We start from the raw sequence: 16,412 nt of genomic DNA, 5'->3' as shown, positions 1-16,412 counted from the left end.
TTTTGAAAGTTTGAAGAGTTGTGGCTTCTATTTTCTCTACTTTTCGTAAATATAATTTTATTGGAAGTTGTTATTAAGGCATTGAAATGAATGCATATTATTACTTTTAAAAATCTGTAATCTGCAATGTATTTGACTAAATATTTCATACACTTTGTAGAGTTTGATCATATGAAAGACTTTGCGAGTGAAAAGTTGTGTATTTTTCTTTGGTGTTAAATACTTATGGATGTGAAACCATAAATTATTGAATCGTGTTAATTTAATTGTTATATTCGTTTTGCTGTTTATATCCACCAGTCTACAATTTATTGTGGAACTGAGATGAGATCTATTATATGTGATGTCAGATTGTGGATTGCTTGTGGTGGCACCCTATATGGATGTAAAAATTGTGATATTGAAGCAATAACATATGCTGTGATGAACAAAATATGGAAAGAGCAGAAATGTTGCTTGTGTTGTCCCTTGTTGTGCCGTGGTAGTTCAGGCCAAAGTTCCATTTGTTTTGTTGGTTGGGTGGGAGATGATGGAGTCTCTTCTTCTGCATGTCCCCGCAGGAAGGAGCCTTTGCTCTCTGCTTCAAGAGCAAGTACTTTCCCGGGCAGTGCGTTGCCGCTCGAAGGGGCAGTCCGCTCCTTGTCGGTATCAAGGCCAAGACCAAGCTGGCCACTGACCACATTCCAATCCTCTACAGCAAAGGTATGGAGTGCCCTGCACTGTATGCCCCGCATATCCAAATTGGGATTTGTTGATTGTGCACATCCTGTCTTGTTGTGTGGTTGCTGCGGTTGTGCGCATCTGAAACAGGATGTGCATTTCCACACGTCATCCAAATTGGCATGAGTGGTGGATATGCGCATCTTGTCTTGGTGGCCTCGTAGCTGGTCAGTGACGGTGGTCAATAATCAGCCACACAGATACTCACGAATGGTGACGTTCCATTAAGTGTGATTGCTCCATGGAAACATGATGGCATATCTCATTGTGTGTGTGTTGAGAGCCCAATTTCAGTGATGACAGCCGCAAGATTTGCATGCCAATGTCAAGAGGGATTCTTCAATTTCTCTCTCTGTTGCATTAAATATGCTCTTATTCAACTCTACTATTTAAAAATTGGTTGAGTAAGGTTTAAACTATTATGAGATTTCTGGACCCGGTCACCTCAAGAATATGGGCATTCATAAAATGGACAGTGGTAATTGGAATATCAAAATTACAGTAAGTTAAATGCATGCAATTTAATATTGTTTCACTTCCTCATTTGCTGTTTAATGGCTTTTATTATTTAGATATTTGTGGTAAAGACCCTACAATGTCTGTTGGTATTGCACTGTCATCACTGAAGAGGCCAACGAGTGATCACGCCATCGCCATCAAAAAGGACTGATCATTTTTGTTCATTCACTGAAGCTGTCATTGAATTAAAGTTTTGTTTGCTCTCCTTTGACTTGCATGTTTTAATGAAAGACACTCAGTAATTTAGGATAAATGATTGCCGCTGCTCTCCCCACCACACTTCAGACTGGCACTAAAATCTCCCATTGCAAATTCTTGCCTTGCTCAAGCTTTGGAGCTTGGGTTTTTCATAGCATGGACTCAAATGGGAAGTTCTCTCGTCATGTCGGGAATGTTGAGTCCTCTTGGTTGCAGCTGGGTTAATGAGCGCTTAGACTGAGTCCACCATTTGGGAAGGATATGATGCGAGATGAAGTTGACAGATTACAAAATAAGTCATTCTTTTTGTGATGAGAGGATTGCTTTTCCATGGTAGTCAGGTGTGCCAGGCATTTTTATTGATTACTTTCATTTATTGCCTTAATCACTTGATTATTTGGTTTCAATGTCTCCCAAGTAGTTCCAACTAATAAATGGCAGTTGGTGGTGATATTAGCCTGTCCACCCCACCCTTTTCATACTTGGTTCAATATAATGCTCTCGGGAACATCCATCAGTTGCCCTCTAATTCCTGATTGTAACAATCCATTGCCGATGTTCTCAATTTTGTTGGTATAAAGTTCTCTCATCACAATGCTCAAAAGTTTTTCGTTTCCTGTTTAGAGGCTATTAATGTGCATGGTTAAAAACATCAATCACCCTTTTTCAATGGCAATTGGTCAATGATAGTTTCTCAACAGTTCTTTAATTTTGAAGATGGATTATAACTTTTGGCAATGTGTTCTTGCCTATTTCTTTAATTGTGCTCCAGGAAGTACATTTGTCTGATTTAATTGATTGTAAGCATTCTTGTTGTATTCCCTCTCTTAATTCCAAAATCATCAAGATAAAAATTAATTCATTTTGTTTTTAAAATGTTTGTGTCTGCTGTCCAAAGAGAGAGAGAAGTGTAGGACTGTTGTCAAATAATTTTTCTTTGGTAAAATGTTAGCAAGGAAATGTTAGTGGCTGCCTTAAGGGGGTAAGTTAGTGCTGCCAACTGAATATTATAAGCCCTTAAGATCTGGTGTGCAGTATCTTAGGTGCCAACATTTTGTAAAAGACTACTAACTTTCATTTACTTTATAATTTTGATTTCACTATCTATATCTATAATTTTGCATAATATTCTGTACATACCTGCTTCTTGGCACCCTTTTATTTGCATGTGTTTATTAGTTCATCACAAAAGCCTGTTATTCATAACTCACCTACTCAGGTGCAGTTTTGCATGATTTTAGTAAGTAATGACTAATAAACATACCCACACCATGGATATGTGGATGGGATCTCTTTAATATATTTTGAGGCATGGCTTCAACATTTTATTTTGCTTACTGCAGTATTAAAATGACTTCCCGAGCTTACCTCTATCCCCCATTGTATTAGTTGATACCAGCATGACTGAGTGACCCTGCTAATGATTTGTTTTAATGCTTTAAGAAACCTTAGGCACACAATACATTTATGTGCTTTATTGTACCTAATTAACATAGCTTTATTTATAATGCAGTGAAGTAGCCATTACTTGCTCCTTTCTAATATGTTTATTGTTACATTTCAGTCAATTTGCCCAAGTTTCCCACCCAAAAAATAGTTTTTCATTTAAAGAAAAATACAGTAAGTTCTCACTTTGTGGCTTCCTAATATGTATGGTACACTCCCTAGTTCATAAAATCAGCATTGGAAATTTGCATCATGCATCACACATCACTGATTATGCCATGCATCCAAGTCCCATTTCTTTTAGAGTCAACCCATCACTTTTGATTAATACTTGATGAGAAAGAATGCCTAACTTTATTGTTATCAAGATGACATATATAGATGCAATCTAAGTTCAATTCAGCTGCTGAGCAATGGTGTGGAAATCTCAGAATTCCTCTAAAAATGCAGCAATTTAAGAGAGTAAAAATCTGCCTTGACTATGATTTGAACCCCTATCCCTCAATGACCTTCCTTGTGGTTTAGCCAGTTCAGCTATCGAGGCATCCTCTTGCACTCCAAACATTTTATTGTTGCATTGTAATGCATATTAGTGGATGACTCCGTTAAAAGTTACTGTTGCGGCATCTCCCACAGTTTCTAGGAATTTGTCAAAGGATAAACACCATAAGTGTTTATAAAGTTGGCCTTAACCTCATGGACTGTGGTGCATCGTGCCCATCTACGAATGTCTGTGACATTGTATGCACAGTATTTCGTCACCACACTTAGTTCCTTCAAAGTCCCAAAAATTTCAGAGTTTAAGAGGATGCCTCGGTAGCTTAACTGGATGAAGCACTTGGCCAGACATTGGGGAATCCGGGTTCAAATCCAGGTCAAGGTGAATTATTTTCACACTCTCAAATTGTCGCACTGAAATGCACACTTAGCCGATGACTCGGTTAAAAGTTACTATTGTGGCATCTCCCGCATTTTCTTGGAATTTTTCCTCCAAAAGGTTTGCTTCATCCTTCATACAGAAAAGTGAATTGAGAGTGTACTGTGTGATTTGTTGAATATCTCCCATTGTTCTCACTCATGCTCCTCTTTAATTATTTTGCCCATAGTTTTTTGTTTGATTCCATGAATTTTCCAAAGCATTTATTTCTGCCTCTGTTTAAAAAGATTATTTTTTCTTCCTTCACCTGCATGATGTGATCCCAACGATGTTCACTCTCTACAGAAGCCGGTAATGAAGGTATACACACATTTGTTTCTTTAATTTTTCTCAGCAGGATTTGAAAAATAATCCTCCAGCTCATTGGCATTTGTAGCATGCAGTTATCTGAACATTATGCTTTTCAAATTTGTCAACAACTGATTATTTTTTTCTATAAGATTATTTTTCAATTCCTGCATACTCTTATTACATGTGTCAAATTTATATACCAATGACAAGTGACATGGTTACAAGCATAAAATGCACAGTGATCTTTTAATTTGTATGTTGTTATTACAGGGTGCGGAAACATAACTTCCTTTTTTAAAAGTGTTTTGCATTTGAAAAAAGAAAGTTGTTTCAGCACTGTGTATTATTATTAATGTTAATATGGGTAAGTTTTGCATGGATTAAATCATAATCTAAACATGTCTATATTACTGTGAATATTTTTCTCTCTGTCAATCACAAGACATACAACACTGACTTAAGTTTATCAATGAGATTTAGAAGACAATGAAAACTGTATATCAGCCATGAGGTATTTTTTAGCCCAGAGAAAGCCGTAGATGCCCCCTTTTTGAAAGAGCTCTCTCCATTTTAATAAATCATGTCTTCCTTCAAGACCTTCTTCACCTCCAGAAGGAAAAAATTTCACCCTTTTGTCCTAGTTTGCAAATAATTTTCCTTTAGATTCGTTCTGTCGTGACACATATATACCATTGAATTAATTCTTCTATCTCTGTGGTACTGTTTAAATCCCTTTTCTGGTGTGGCATGACGTTGACTCTCTTCTCGCTCAACTATACTTTTATTAGTCATGATTTGTATATTTTGGGGGTGCTATGGTTAACAATAGTTAAGAGGATTATTATATATATTTCCATGTTATGGAAAATTAGCAAATTTTGTTTCATTTTGACCTGACCACCATAGCTGCAACGTATTTAGGTGCTTGAATCGTCTAACATGTAGAGAAGCCCCCGGTGAAAGAATTTGCTCTTGAATTCGAATGCGCACCTTTCAGCCAATGAGCACCAGCCAGGAGAGCATCTGTATGAATGATCACTGTTGTTGTGTCAGTGGGATATTTGGCTACCATTAGTTTCTCCTACTTCACCCTTAGTCATCTTTCACTCGTTGAACCAGAAGAATGGCTTCAAATTGTCATCCAAACTCCAAATGCACATAAGCCTGTGAATGAGCAGTGACTCGGTGTTACTTTGAAACTTAATCTGAAATCCTTGTGGTAGTAAATGCTAGCAAAATGAATCTGTTGGATGCCTGTGTTTGGATCAATTTGATTGTCAGATAAAGCCCTCAGAGATAGTTGAATATGAGATTGAGATGAGGTAATGCGCGCAGAGGAGATCAATATTGGAGGGGGAAGGGGCTGCTGCTGGGTGAATGGCAAGATGGCAAGTTGTTTAAAGAATGTCTTATATACGGTGCTGAACTATGCAGTTTTGGATTAGCTGAAGGAGCAATTTTAGAGCAAAAAAGGGCTTCATTTGTTGGTTGGAGGATTCATTTATGTTCAAAATCAAACTAGGAGCCCAAAATAAGTGAAAGTGGGTTGAACATTAAGGGTAAGATGCTCTGAATGACGTCCATTTTGCAGGTAATGCCAAGGGAGGAAGTGGCCAATATGCTTGGGCCAAATAACTCTGGTCCTCCTACAGCTGTTATTATTTATGCACTGGTGTTTTCAACCCATCAAGGGCCATATTACCCGATTTCAATGTTGTCTCTATTGTTAGTCAAGTTGTTGATTGGATGGTAATTAAAAATCTAAGAAACTTGAGCTCTACGACCTCGTAAAATAACAAATTAAAAGACAGCTCCTATGGCCGTAATTAGTTAGCCTCACTCATCCCAAAAAGAAAACTAAATTTGTTGTGATGGTTAATGGCAGAAGGAATGCCACGAAAGTGATCAACCACAACCTCTCAACCAGAATACCCTTCTGTAGTAGTTTGCGAGAATGTTACTTCCACGCCAGTGACCAACTATAGACACAAACAACACCCAAACCCAAAGTGGAACCCTTCAGAGGGTTAAAGTGACTTGGTTAAGGATACCTCGGTTCATGAACACATGCACACTATCCGTGACTGCTTATGGGAGTAAATTCCACCTTGGGGACAAACACAGAGTAGACACACTCACAAGCACTTGGAAAAAACTCACTAGCACGTTCAAAGAGGGCCTAACTGCTGGGAGAATATGACTCCAATTGAGCAACGTCGAAAGATAACAACAAAGAGGGAAGGGCGAGGATGTGTACGAGGATGCATGTATTTTGTCCACAAAGTGGCTCTCCTCTGCAGACTGAAGCAAAATGGGCACAGGTTGTAAGGAAGTGAATGGTAATTGTTCAAATTTGCTAATTTTCTGATAACTTTCCCCTTCAATGTCAGACTTTTAAAAATTAATACAATTTCACTATTATTACTCATATCTATTTATAAATGATATATTTAACATTTAATGTGGTGGATGATTTTTGGTAAGGAATTATCATTGCTAATCATTAGCATGCCAGTTGGTGCACCAGAATAATTTTTCTGTAAGCCTTCATGCCCATCGCAGGAGTAAGATCATCATGATTACATAGTGCACATGCAGCAAGTAATTGTTTTAAGTGCAGCAGCTGTAAATATAGATGTAAATGGAGAGTTTCATGTAGCCTTTAATGTAGTAAGTTCTGGATCTATTCTGTTTTCATTTTTGTTAATCTCACTGATTGGCTCAAGGCTTATTCACGCAAATGAGGACTTCGTTGACTCATTCTTGGATGTGGAGCTGACCCAACTTAGGTAGAGTTGCCATTGAGTACTTCCTCCAAGACTCAAACTTTCTCAGGAGTTTTTCAAAGGCTTATTTAAACTGAAAATGTAAAAAAAATGATGACCGTTTATTCTATAGAATAAAATCTTGTTGTATCAATCCCTCTTATCCGTTGTATTCTTCAAACGGCCTTTACCACAGTCATGGAATGATTCATATTTTTTAGCACAGATTAGTTGAATTATGCTCACAAGACATTCTAAGCCATGGGATGGTCTGGTGGCTCACAGAAATATAGTTTTCATCAAGATGCTGGGATTGGACATTGTTGTCACTTCCTCCTCTCCTTAGGAATAATGGCAACTTGGAAATACTCATCACAGCGGCTGTCGAGATAGTAATTGAAAGCTCTGGGGCATCAACACTTCTGCAGAATCACGGCTTCAGCACTTGAGTTGAACGTTACATGATTATAGTCTTCAAAACTTATTTGCATTATGATTCAATACACTTGTCACTAGATTTCAATGATTCAATCAGGATTTGTAGTGAATGCAAATATCTGGATTTGGCAGTTGAAAGACAATAGAGTTGCAGCTACTAGCTGAGGAAGCTGGGCTAGATAAGTTTATGGTGACAATGTTGTTGACATGGTCTACTGTAAATCAATGGGTTGTGAAATTTCGTGGTTGCGAGCCTGGAAAAGCCATAATTGTTGATGAAACACACAGCAGACATCCGATCTCTGCCACAGACGATAAACATTGCAAACTCATCAAAGATTTGATTCAAAATAACTGGTGAATCACTCAAAAGTGTATCGGAAACCATATTGGAATATCCAAGGAAGAAGTTTGTCATGTTAAAGGCATCCTGGTGCCAATAATCTTGTAACATGACAAAGCACGTCCACTCATCTCGTTCACAGCTGGAGAGGCTCTGCAAAACCTGAAATTTGAGCCAATTCCACACCCTCTTTATTCCCCAGATCTTGCGCCTTGCGATTTTTATTGTTTTCCTCAACTGAAGAGACACCTCAGGGGTAATCATTGCACCTCGGGCGATGAGGTGAAGGCGGCCGTCTCAAGTCCTGGTTTAAAGAAAAGTCAGAAAAGTTTTCAGTGATGGAACGAAAAAATTTGCTAAACGTTCGGAGAAATGTGTAAGCCTTAATGGTTACTAAGTTGAAAAATAAATATCTAATTTTGAAACTTAAGAATTGTACTTAAATATACTTTTTATCTGATCTCGCTATTTGGCCAAATGAAACAATAAGGTATTTTTATCTTGTCCTATCCAAGTTTTTCCTCTGGATAATTGGTAAATGTTAGGGAGATTTAGGAATAGATTTTAGTGTTTTATCTAGAGGAACAAAACAAGGCAAATGAGATTAACCTAGTTGATGTGAAAGAAGGAAATAATGCAGAATCCCTCAATGGGGAATAGTCAGTCTTTCATCCAATCCATGTTGAGGCTTAATAGCAGAGGATAATCTGAGAACTGTGGGTGTAATAAGGAATGAAGAGACGCACCAGTCTCTCAATTTAATGTGGTGTAGGCACACCTTGTGTGAATTGAAATTTTTTCGTTTGATTTTATTTTTTCTTTCTTTTTACCCTATTTCATCCCTCTAATGTAATTTAAGTGGATGATGATATGTTAACAGCGAAAGAAAGTGGTGAAAATGAATTGATATTAAATTGATATATAATGGTAAAATAAATAAACTAGGATATTTTTTTAGGCAATTAATAATAATCATTATTGGGTTGTAATGTAGAGATAGTGTTTTCCATATTTTAATCTTGAAATATTCGTAATGGAAGTGTCTATTTATTCGTGTAGTTGTTGAATCATTTGCCCCTCCTAGAGCTCACTGCTTCAGTGTATATTGAAGCACTTCTGAAGTCCTTTATTATTTTTGATATTTTTGGCTGTTATTTATTCACACTGAACATTAATGATGCTATTAATTATTAAGTATGAATTTAGCTACTCTTAATACCAATGCATTTCACTCTCGTTTAAATTTTTTTATATCACAGTTGCATTCTGTAATTTATTATCGGGTGCATTAATCAATGAATTGTGATCTATGATTTGTGTCACCTTATTGCTGCATTCAGTAATTAATTGACTTTAATCCAAATTTCATAATCAATGCAACTGACAACATATATGCTAACCATTAAGTCTAAAATTTTGCAATATAATTAATTTTAAAATATATAAGACAAGAAATGAAGCCTGGATCTATTTATTCTTTTGGTTTTGTACTCTTATGGTTGAGAAATCAATAATTTCTCTGTTATTAAAATAGAGTGAGTCATCATTTAATAGTTAATGATTTTATAATAACTTAAATTTCCCATAAAATGCATAAAATTTTTAAGTATCTTTTCAATTTTGGTGGTTTAGTTATTAAATACAAAAAACTTATTTATTGTGTTAGTGCAAGATCTTGCCAACCTCCCTTGTATGAAATAAAAATACTTTGATTGTATCTTGGCCAGCCCGTGCATTTAATGTCCCATCTTTAATGAAATGCTTCATCCATTTGTAACTTTATAATGTTGCCAGCCCAGCTCCAAATGTGCACTCCTTAAGCTTGTTCTGTCTTTTCATTCTTTTGCATGAAAAACCATTTATGTTGGTAGAAAACTAATGAACAATATTTTTCAAAATAGTCAAATCAAAGCTCACAGTGATTGACCAGGGCTGTCTTTTAATAATTGTGATGCACTGAAAAAATGTTTAAATTCAAAGTTCATCCACTGAGAAATAACGATGGTTGCATTGAATTCTATATAGATTAGTTTACCATGTGAATGAATGTTGGCTTGAATGGCATGCCTGTGTCCTGCTATTGATACCCCTGTGTTTCTTTTCTTTGCGTCACCGGCCACCAGATGCCGAGACAAACACGCTACCAGGTACTTATTATTTTTTCCCAATTTATTCCATTTCATGATTAACCATCAGACACATGCATCACTTATGCTTTGCCACTGCATGCATTTGCCTATTTATTTCCTTTTGTTTAATCTTTGTTTATTATCATATTGACATGCATATTTATCAGTAGCTTAGAATACAGTTGTTATTTTTATTGAAAATATTTAATATATTATTCAGTAACTTCAGTTTTTCTCTTAGTAATGTCTAAAATGCATATTGGTTGTTTGATATACTCTTCTAAATATCTACTGATTCTAGCTCTGTCATGGGCACCCACATGCATAGAGTTGGTTGCCCATTGAACCAATCAGCAATTTAATGGAATCCATGATATTTAAAGTATTGTATTTGGACCATTGGGCACTGCTGATTCATGCAATTAAAAAAAATTGATCTTAGCATTTCTCTGCAGGCCTTTCTTTCCTTGGTGGAGGTGCTTAAATCCCAAAGTTAATGGCTTAAATTACCTGAGGAGGCCAATTTGGCTTTGAAGTATGCTCATTTCTTTCAACATTCATGTTAGTCTAATCATATGGGTGAATGCTTTGCAGATCACAGGCCTCAAGGTCGGGAACCTATACCCACAATGCATCGTTCTGCTTCAACAGCCGAGTTCCAACCCATAGAAGACAAAGAGGTGGAATACTTTTTTGCATCTGATGCCAGTGCAGTCATTGAGCACACAAACAGAGTTATATTTCTTGAGGTAACATGTGTTCCTTTTTATCGCTACTACTAGATGTCGGAAGTTGGTATTCATTTGTTTGTCATTTGATAGAAGTGATGGCGTAGGCCAAAAGCACTCTTCCATCTCCCTCTCCCATCTGGTGCCTGGGGGTTCCGTATCATTGGAGAATTCTGATGTCAGCCATCAATACTTTTGCCTCGAGGTGTAAAACTTCATTTGTGATTATTAATAAGTTACTCATTGACAAGTCATGGGAGTGTGATAGCCTATTGGGTGGTAGGACTTGAAGCAACTGACTGGATGCTTCCAATTCTCCAATCACGCTGAATTCAGAGAGCTGCATCTTGAGATCCAAGTGCTGCAGATTTATGATCCCTAGAACTTGGTGGGAAATCAATTTGTGGCTCGGGGAAAGAAACTATTCCCCTTATTACCCCATTAATGTGCCAAACAAAGGTTACCAAATATTAATAATAATAATGCAGTGGAACCTTGCTTAGTGAGCACCTCACACAGCGAGTCATTTGCATAAGGAGCAAAATTGTTGGTCCTGAATATGACTTGCTTAAGAAGCAACTTTTGGCGTAATGAGGGTGCGGGGAAAGTGGAATCCCCAGATTCATTGCGCGCTTGCTTCTTCAGTTTGTCTCTAGCACTCGTTCTGCTAGCATCTTAGCATCACTGGTGATCATACATTTTTTCCAACTTGTGTTCAAACATATTGCTAGTGATTTTTTTGTGCAAGGTTTAATAATGTATTGTGCATATTTTTAAAAATAACTGCGAAGAAAAATCAATAAGAAAGCTATAAAAGAATACAAATAAAAAAATAACTGAAGAAATGAAGAGTAAAATCATTGAAAATCAGGACAAGGTATGAAGGTGGTTCATGTAGTGCATACACACATGAACAATCGGTTGACATTAACCATCGGCCCTTTCTTCCAGAACTCAGACAATACTAAGGAGATAAATATCTCAAATAGAGTGACAAAGGTGTCTATGCAACAGTTATGCATGCTCAACAACGTTGAAAAGGTTGCTCCTCATATGGATAAACAAGAAGCAATTGTAATGTGACACTATTAACAAGAATATAATTTGTGAGAAGGGGAAAGTGATTTTTGCTGACCTCTTTAATGAGGTGTTAGGATGATCAATGGCCAAACAAGTACTTAAGGGAAGCCGTGTGTGGTTTGAGAAGTTAACAAGAAGAACATTCATCCACAGCATTGAGAATCATGGTGAAGCAGCAAGCTCTGATTCAAAGGCAGCTGGGAACTTCATGGGTGACTTCAAAAAGCTTGCAGATTCTGCGGGTTGCGTGCCACAACATGTTTTTGATTGTGACGAGATGGGTCTCTTTGGAAAGAAGATGTCAAAGCAAACCTGTATTTGTGCACATAACTAGAAGAGAATACATTTCCCAACCATGAGCCAATGAAAGGCCTTCTCACTCTGCTATTTTGCACAAATGCAATCAATGAAAATCAAACCTTTGCTTGTTTACAATTCAGAAACTCCACAAGCCTTAAAGATGTATTAAGTTCAAAACAGCAGGCTAAATTAGATGTGGACGTAATTGGAAACTATTGCATCGTGCAGTGCGTATGAAGCCTCAGACTAATGAGGCAGGGGCAATGCACACCGTAAATTTATATAACACTCATTCTGATTTGCATTTTTACCAAATTTTGAAGTGTTGGTGAAAAAATGTATCTGGACAGCTTTCTTGTGAAAAGGAAGTGGGTAATTATCATAAATAATTAGCAATTTATTTCAATTCCTTTTTGCTTTTACAAAATGAGTTCATATGCCTGGTTATTTCATTACTCAATAGAAGAAAAGGTGAACTTGATCCATGATCCTAAACAATGTATGTATTATTTTCTTTGAACTTTGTTCATAATTAAGTTTTTTCAGCATGGAATGCATTATCGTATTTTACATTAATATATAAGCAAAAAGTTGTTTCACTTTACAATTAATATCACAAATGCATAATGCTCATTGTACGAGACTCCCCTGGATATGATGACAGTGCCAGGGTTCACACCCCTAGTACTAATTAACCGTACCCCACACTTCATAGTAGTAATTAATGGGATGAATATTGGAGGAGCTAATGAAATACAACAGGTTGGAGAGAAAAAGATAATTCTACCGTGGAAACTTGACAACGAAGCACTTTGAGGTGGATGCACCTGAGGCCACACTGCCTCAGTCTTTTCTACTCCTCCCCAACATTATATTAACAATGACCACGATAATTCTTTATTGTTAAATAATTTCACACTATGATTGATGTGAAAACAATCAAAAATACTGCACATAATTACGCATATTGATCAGTCAGTCAAAAGTGAGGTGTCTGAAACCTGTATCAGTAAACTTTTGAATTGAATGAAATGCTTTTAGTGACAGTTATGTGTAGGTAAAGTTAAGTTGTAGACTTATCACAATCAGTTTTTGCAGAGTAAGGTGATTTATTAAATATTTGGCACCCATATGTTTAGAATAGTCCTGGGTCCTGGACAGCTGATAGCAAGAAGCATTGAGATTGTACATTGTGGTTGTGAATTTTAGACCTCAGGATGTGATTGATCAAATGGCATAATGACTGCATGCAATCATAATTGCAATAGGTGATAAAAAGAGCTTGGCGGATTTATAATTGCTGCATTGCATAATATGCATAGGTTGGAAGAAATGATTAAATTCCACATAATTTGCCCCACAGTTTATGACAGTGAGACAATGCAAAGGAAACATTGAGGAGTGTTCCTCATCAATCATAGTTTCGAGCCTCTGTAATGAATATATGACTCTGGACAATCTGTTACACACCATTTTCACATGCTCAACCCATTTAAGTTAGGCTTGTAATACAAATATCAGTAATTTAATTGAGTGGCTAACATGTGTATCGCACTTGGAACAGTTTACATGTTGAAGGCAGGATTTTTTTCTTAATTTAGTTTTAGATACTTATTGGTGAAACATAGATATGATTTGGCCAGGTTTGTGAGGACTTGTTCCCATATTTTACTCATATCCTTATACTCAAGACTAGAGTTATCATCTGCAAACAATTCAATTTATATAAAGTTTGGAAGGCTATCAATTATAATCAGAAATAGGAAGGGGCCCAAAACTTATCCCTGAGGAGCACTTTATATTACATTCTCTTGGTGGTGCTCAACCGTACTGTTACATTTGTTGCCTAGTTGTTAATTAAGACTTGATCAGTTTCAGTTAAGTGGCTTAAGTAACTTAATAATTCCTTTTTTGTATGACAGAGTAGGAGACACAATCAAATGCTTCAAATAGGGATATTACATGAGGTTAAGTTCACACACTCATGCTCCTCAAACACAATCGATGTTTTCTCCAGCAATTATTCCTTAAGCTTAGGTAGTTGATCTGCCCGCTCAAAATTCATACTTCATATGAGAGATATATTTTTATTTCCAAATTATGAACTTAGCTGTTATTTAATGACTGTCTCAAATAATTTGGAGAGGGTAGGAATCAGGGATATCAGGCAATAATTGGCTACATGATCCTTATCTCTTTTTAAAGACCGGTATTACTTTGCTGTATTTTAGAAATTCAGGGTATACTCTGCCCAATAAATATGCAATCTGAGGCCATAAAAACTTCATTTTGCAAAATTTAGTCTATATCGATTTTGTCCCCTTCAAAGTACTGTCCATTCGTTGCAATGCACTTATTCCACCTTCTTTTCCACAGTTAAAAGCACCCTTGGAAGTCCTCGGCAGATAGGCTTTTTAGTTGTCTCATCATTTCTTGCTTTATTGTGTCCGCATCTTCCCAGTGATGTCCCCTCATCAAATTTTCACATTTTGGGAATAGGGGGCAAGATCTGGCGAATTAGTAGGATGACCAAAGATCAAGGTGATTGAATTTTTTGGTGGAAACTGCCGAACAATCAATGGCTGAATGTGCAGGTGCATTGTCATGGTGAAGGATCCGTCCATCATGTTCAGTCGAAATAGTTTGCACTGTTGATTTTCCTAAATTCAGTCCATCAGCTCGTATCATTGGGACAGTTTTTCGACGATCGGTAAGGACAAGGGACCGCACACGATCAATGTTGTCGTCAACACAGGAGGTGGTTGAAGGTCGTCCTGGCCTCGCATCATCCGTGCCGTCTTGTTGGCCATCTTTAAAATGCATAATCCACCTGAAAACGGTTGTTTTCTTTGGAGCATTATCACCGCAAACAATTGTCAACATTTCAGTAATTTCTTGATATTTTTTACTGCACTTCACCAAAAAACTTGATGTTGATTCCTCGCTCAGTGATTTTGTCAATTTCGACAAACAGTAAAAACAAGGACAACGGAAACTAATGTAACTATGCGCACAGCTTGGCGAATGGCCAAGCACAGACGGCTCATTATTGGGTCTCAGGCAACTAGCGCCACTAGTGGGCGTGTGGAAGCGCTATATATAGGTGTGCGTCATGGCCGCCACATTGCACCAGTTCGCGTATTTATTGCACCGACCACGTATGCCTTCTTTTGGACACGGTTTAATAAAAATAGCCAAGGAATGGGTTTTATGTTCACTCAGCTGTTTAATGACATTGTTAGAGGAACCATATGCATTCTCTGCTTTTATGGTTTTTGATTTTAAAAAAATTGCCAATATTAATTGCTGTAAATTGTGTCTACTGAAAGTTGAACTTCTGAATGTTACTACATATTTCTCATAAGGTCTTCAGCATTGCCTGTAGAGGTGGCAATCCGAGGGGAATTGAAAAAGTTATTAAACTCATAGGATAGGCCAGTGAGGCCACTGGCCTTGAGAATCCTGGAAACTGTAAAAATTCAGGAACTAACTTTGTGTGGAAAAGTGTACATTTTAAATTTTGCTTTATTGATGAATATGTATGTAATTCACTTGCTTGATCAGCAGATCATATTGTGGTCAATTTATTTCAAAGATTGACATGTGAAGACAGGAGACCAGCCTTTTTCTTGCCCTCATGGTGTTGACAAACAAAACTGCAGAGCTCCTTTGCCCACTTAGCACACCAGTACAGAGACTGTCATGCAGTCAGCGGTCATTGTTGGTGCCTGTCTGGCCAGAGTAAAAGAGAGTAAACTCCATAGCCCATAAACTTATGCTGGCAAGCACACACTACGGTGAAGTAATGGGCAGCTCACAAGTTATAGCTCCGGCAGTGACAGGGAAGTAAGGGTGGCAACTTGGGTTGAAAATCAATTGTCTTAGTGGTCAAATGAAATCACATTCATTCAATTGATTGCGGTGCATAATTGAAGCATAAACAATTGATGCTTCAGTAATGTTGTCTGATAAACCTTGGCTATAGAGAAGTATGATCTTGTGCGTTTCCCGGCAAATTGCTGTGGAAAAGGCTACTCCGGGTGAGTTCCTCCATCGATGATGCCAATGTTTCAGAAAACGAGTCGTTTTCCAAAACGTTGGTGTCATCAATGGAGGAACTTACCCGGAGGAAGACCCAAGTAGCCTTTTTCACTCGGCCATGGAGAAATATGTGGGATCATTTAACTCAGGCTTGAAAAATAGGTATTTCAATTATGAATGAAACCTAAAATCATAGTACGTGTTTGCCTATGTTCTATGAAGTCAAGTGCTATCATTAATCATATCACCAATGACACTGCTACACTGAAAGAGTATTCAATGGGTATTAAATTTCAAATTCAATGGGTATTAAATATATCTCGTAAAATTATTTTTGCACCGCATACATACTATAATTCTAGATTAAAGACTCATTTTTACCAATTTTGGGTGATAAAAATTTTCCATTGTTGATCAGAAAATAATGACTGATTCCCCTTCTCTGATGCATTGTATTGCTATCAAATATCTTAAACT

The 16,412-nt window shown here is 37.1% G+C and overlaps 1 protein-coding gene across 3 annotated transcripts in view; it reads left to right on the top strand.

Moving 5' to 3' along the window:
• LOC139689300 (glutamine--fructose-6-phosphate aminotransferase [isomerizing] 2-like) overlaps positions 1–16,412 on the top strand; it is a 76,058-nt gene that overhangs the window by 45,124 nt on the left and 14,522 nt on the right. The window contains exons 6-9 of one of the 3 annotated variants that reach the window (XM_071586371.1): positions 561–702; positions 4,106–4,120; positions 9,781–9,804; positions 10,381–10,535. In XM_071586371.1, coding sequence (XP_071442472.1) covers positions 561–702; positions 4,106–4,120; positions 9,781–9,804; positions 10,381–10,535 — 336 coding nt within the window. The remainder of the gene's footprint in view (positions 1–560; positions 703–4,105; positions 4,121–9,780; positions 9,805–10,380; positions 10,536–16,412) is intronic. The other 2 variants (XM_071586372.1, XM_071586373.1) reach the window with 2 other exon arrangements.

Source organism: Hetaerina americana, unplaced genomic scaffold, assembly GCF_022747635.1.
Source record: "Hetaerina americana unplaced genomic scaffold, ioHetAmer1.1.p SCAF_22, whole genome shotgun sequence".
In the NCBI taxonomy this organism is placed as follows: Eukaryota; Metazoa; Arthropoda; class Insecta; order Odonata; family Calopterygidae; genus Hetaerina; species Hetaerina americana.
Note: the sequence above shows the minus strand (reverse complement) of the source record. Positions and strands in the feature narration are given on the sequence as shown.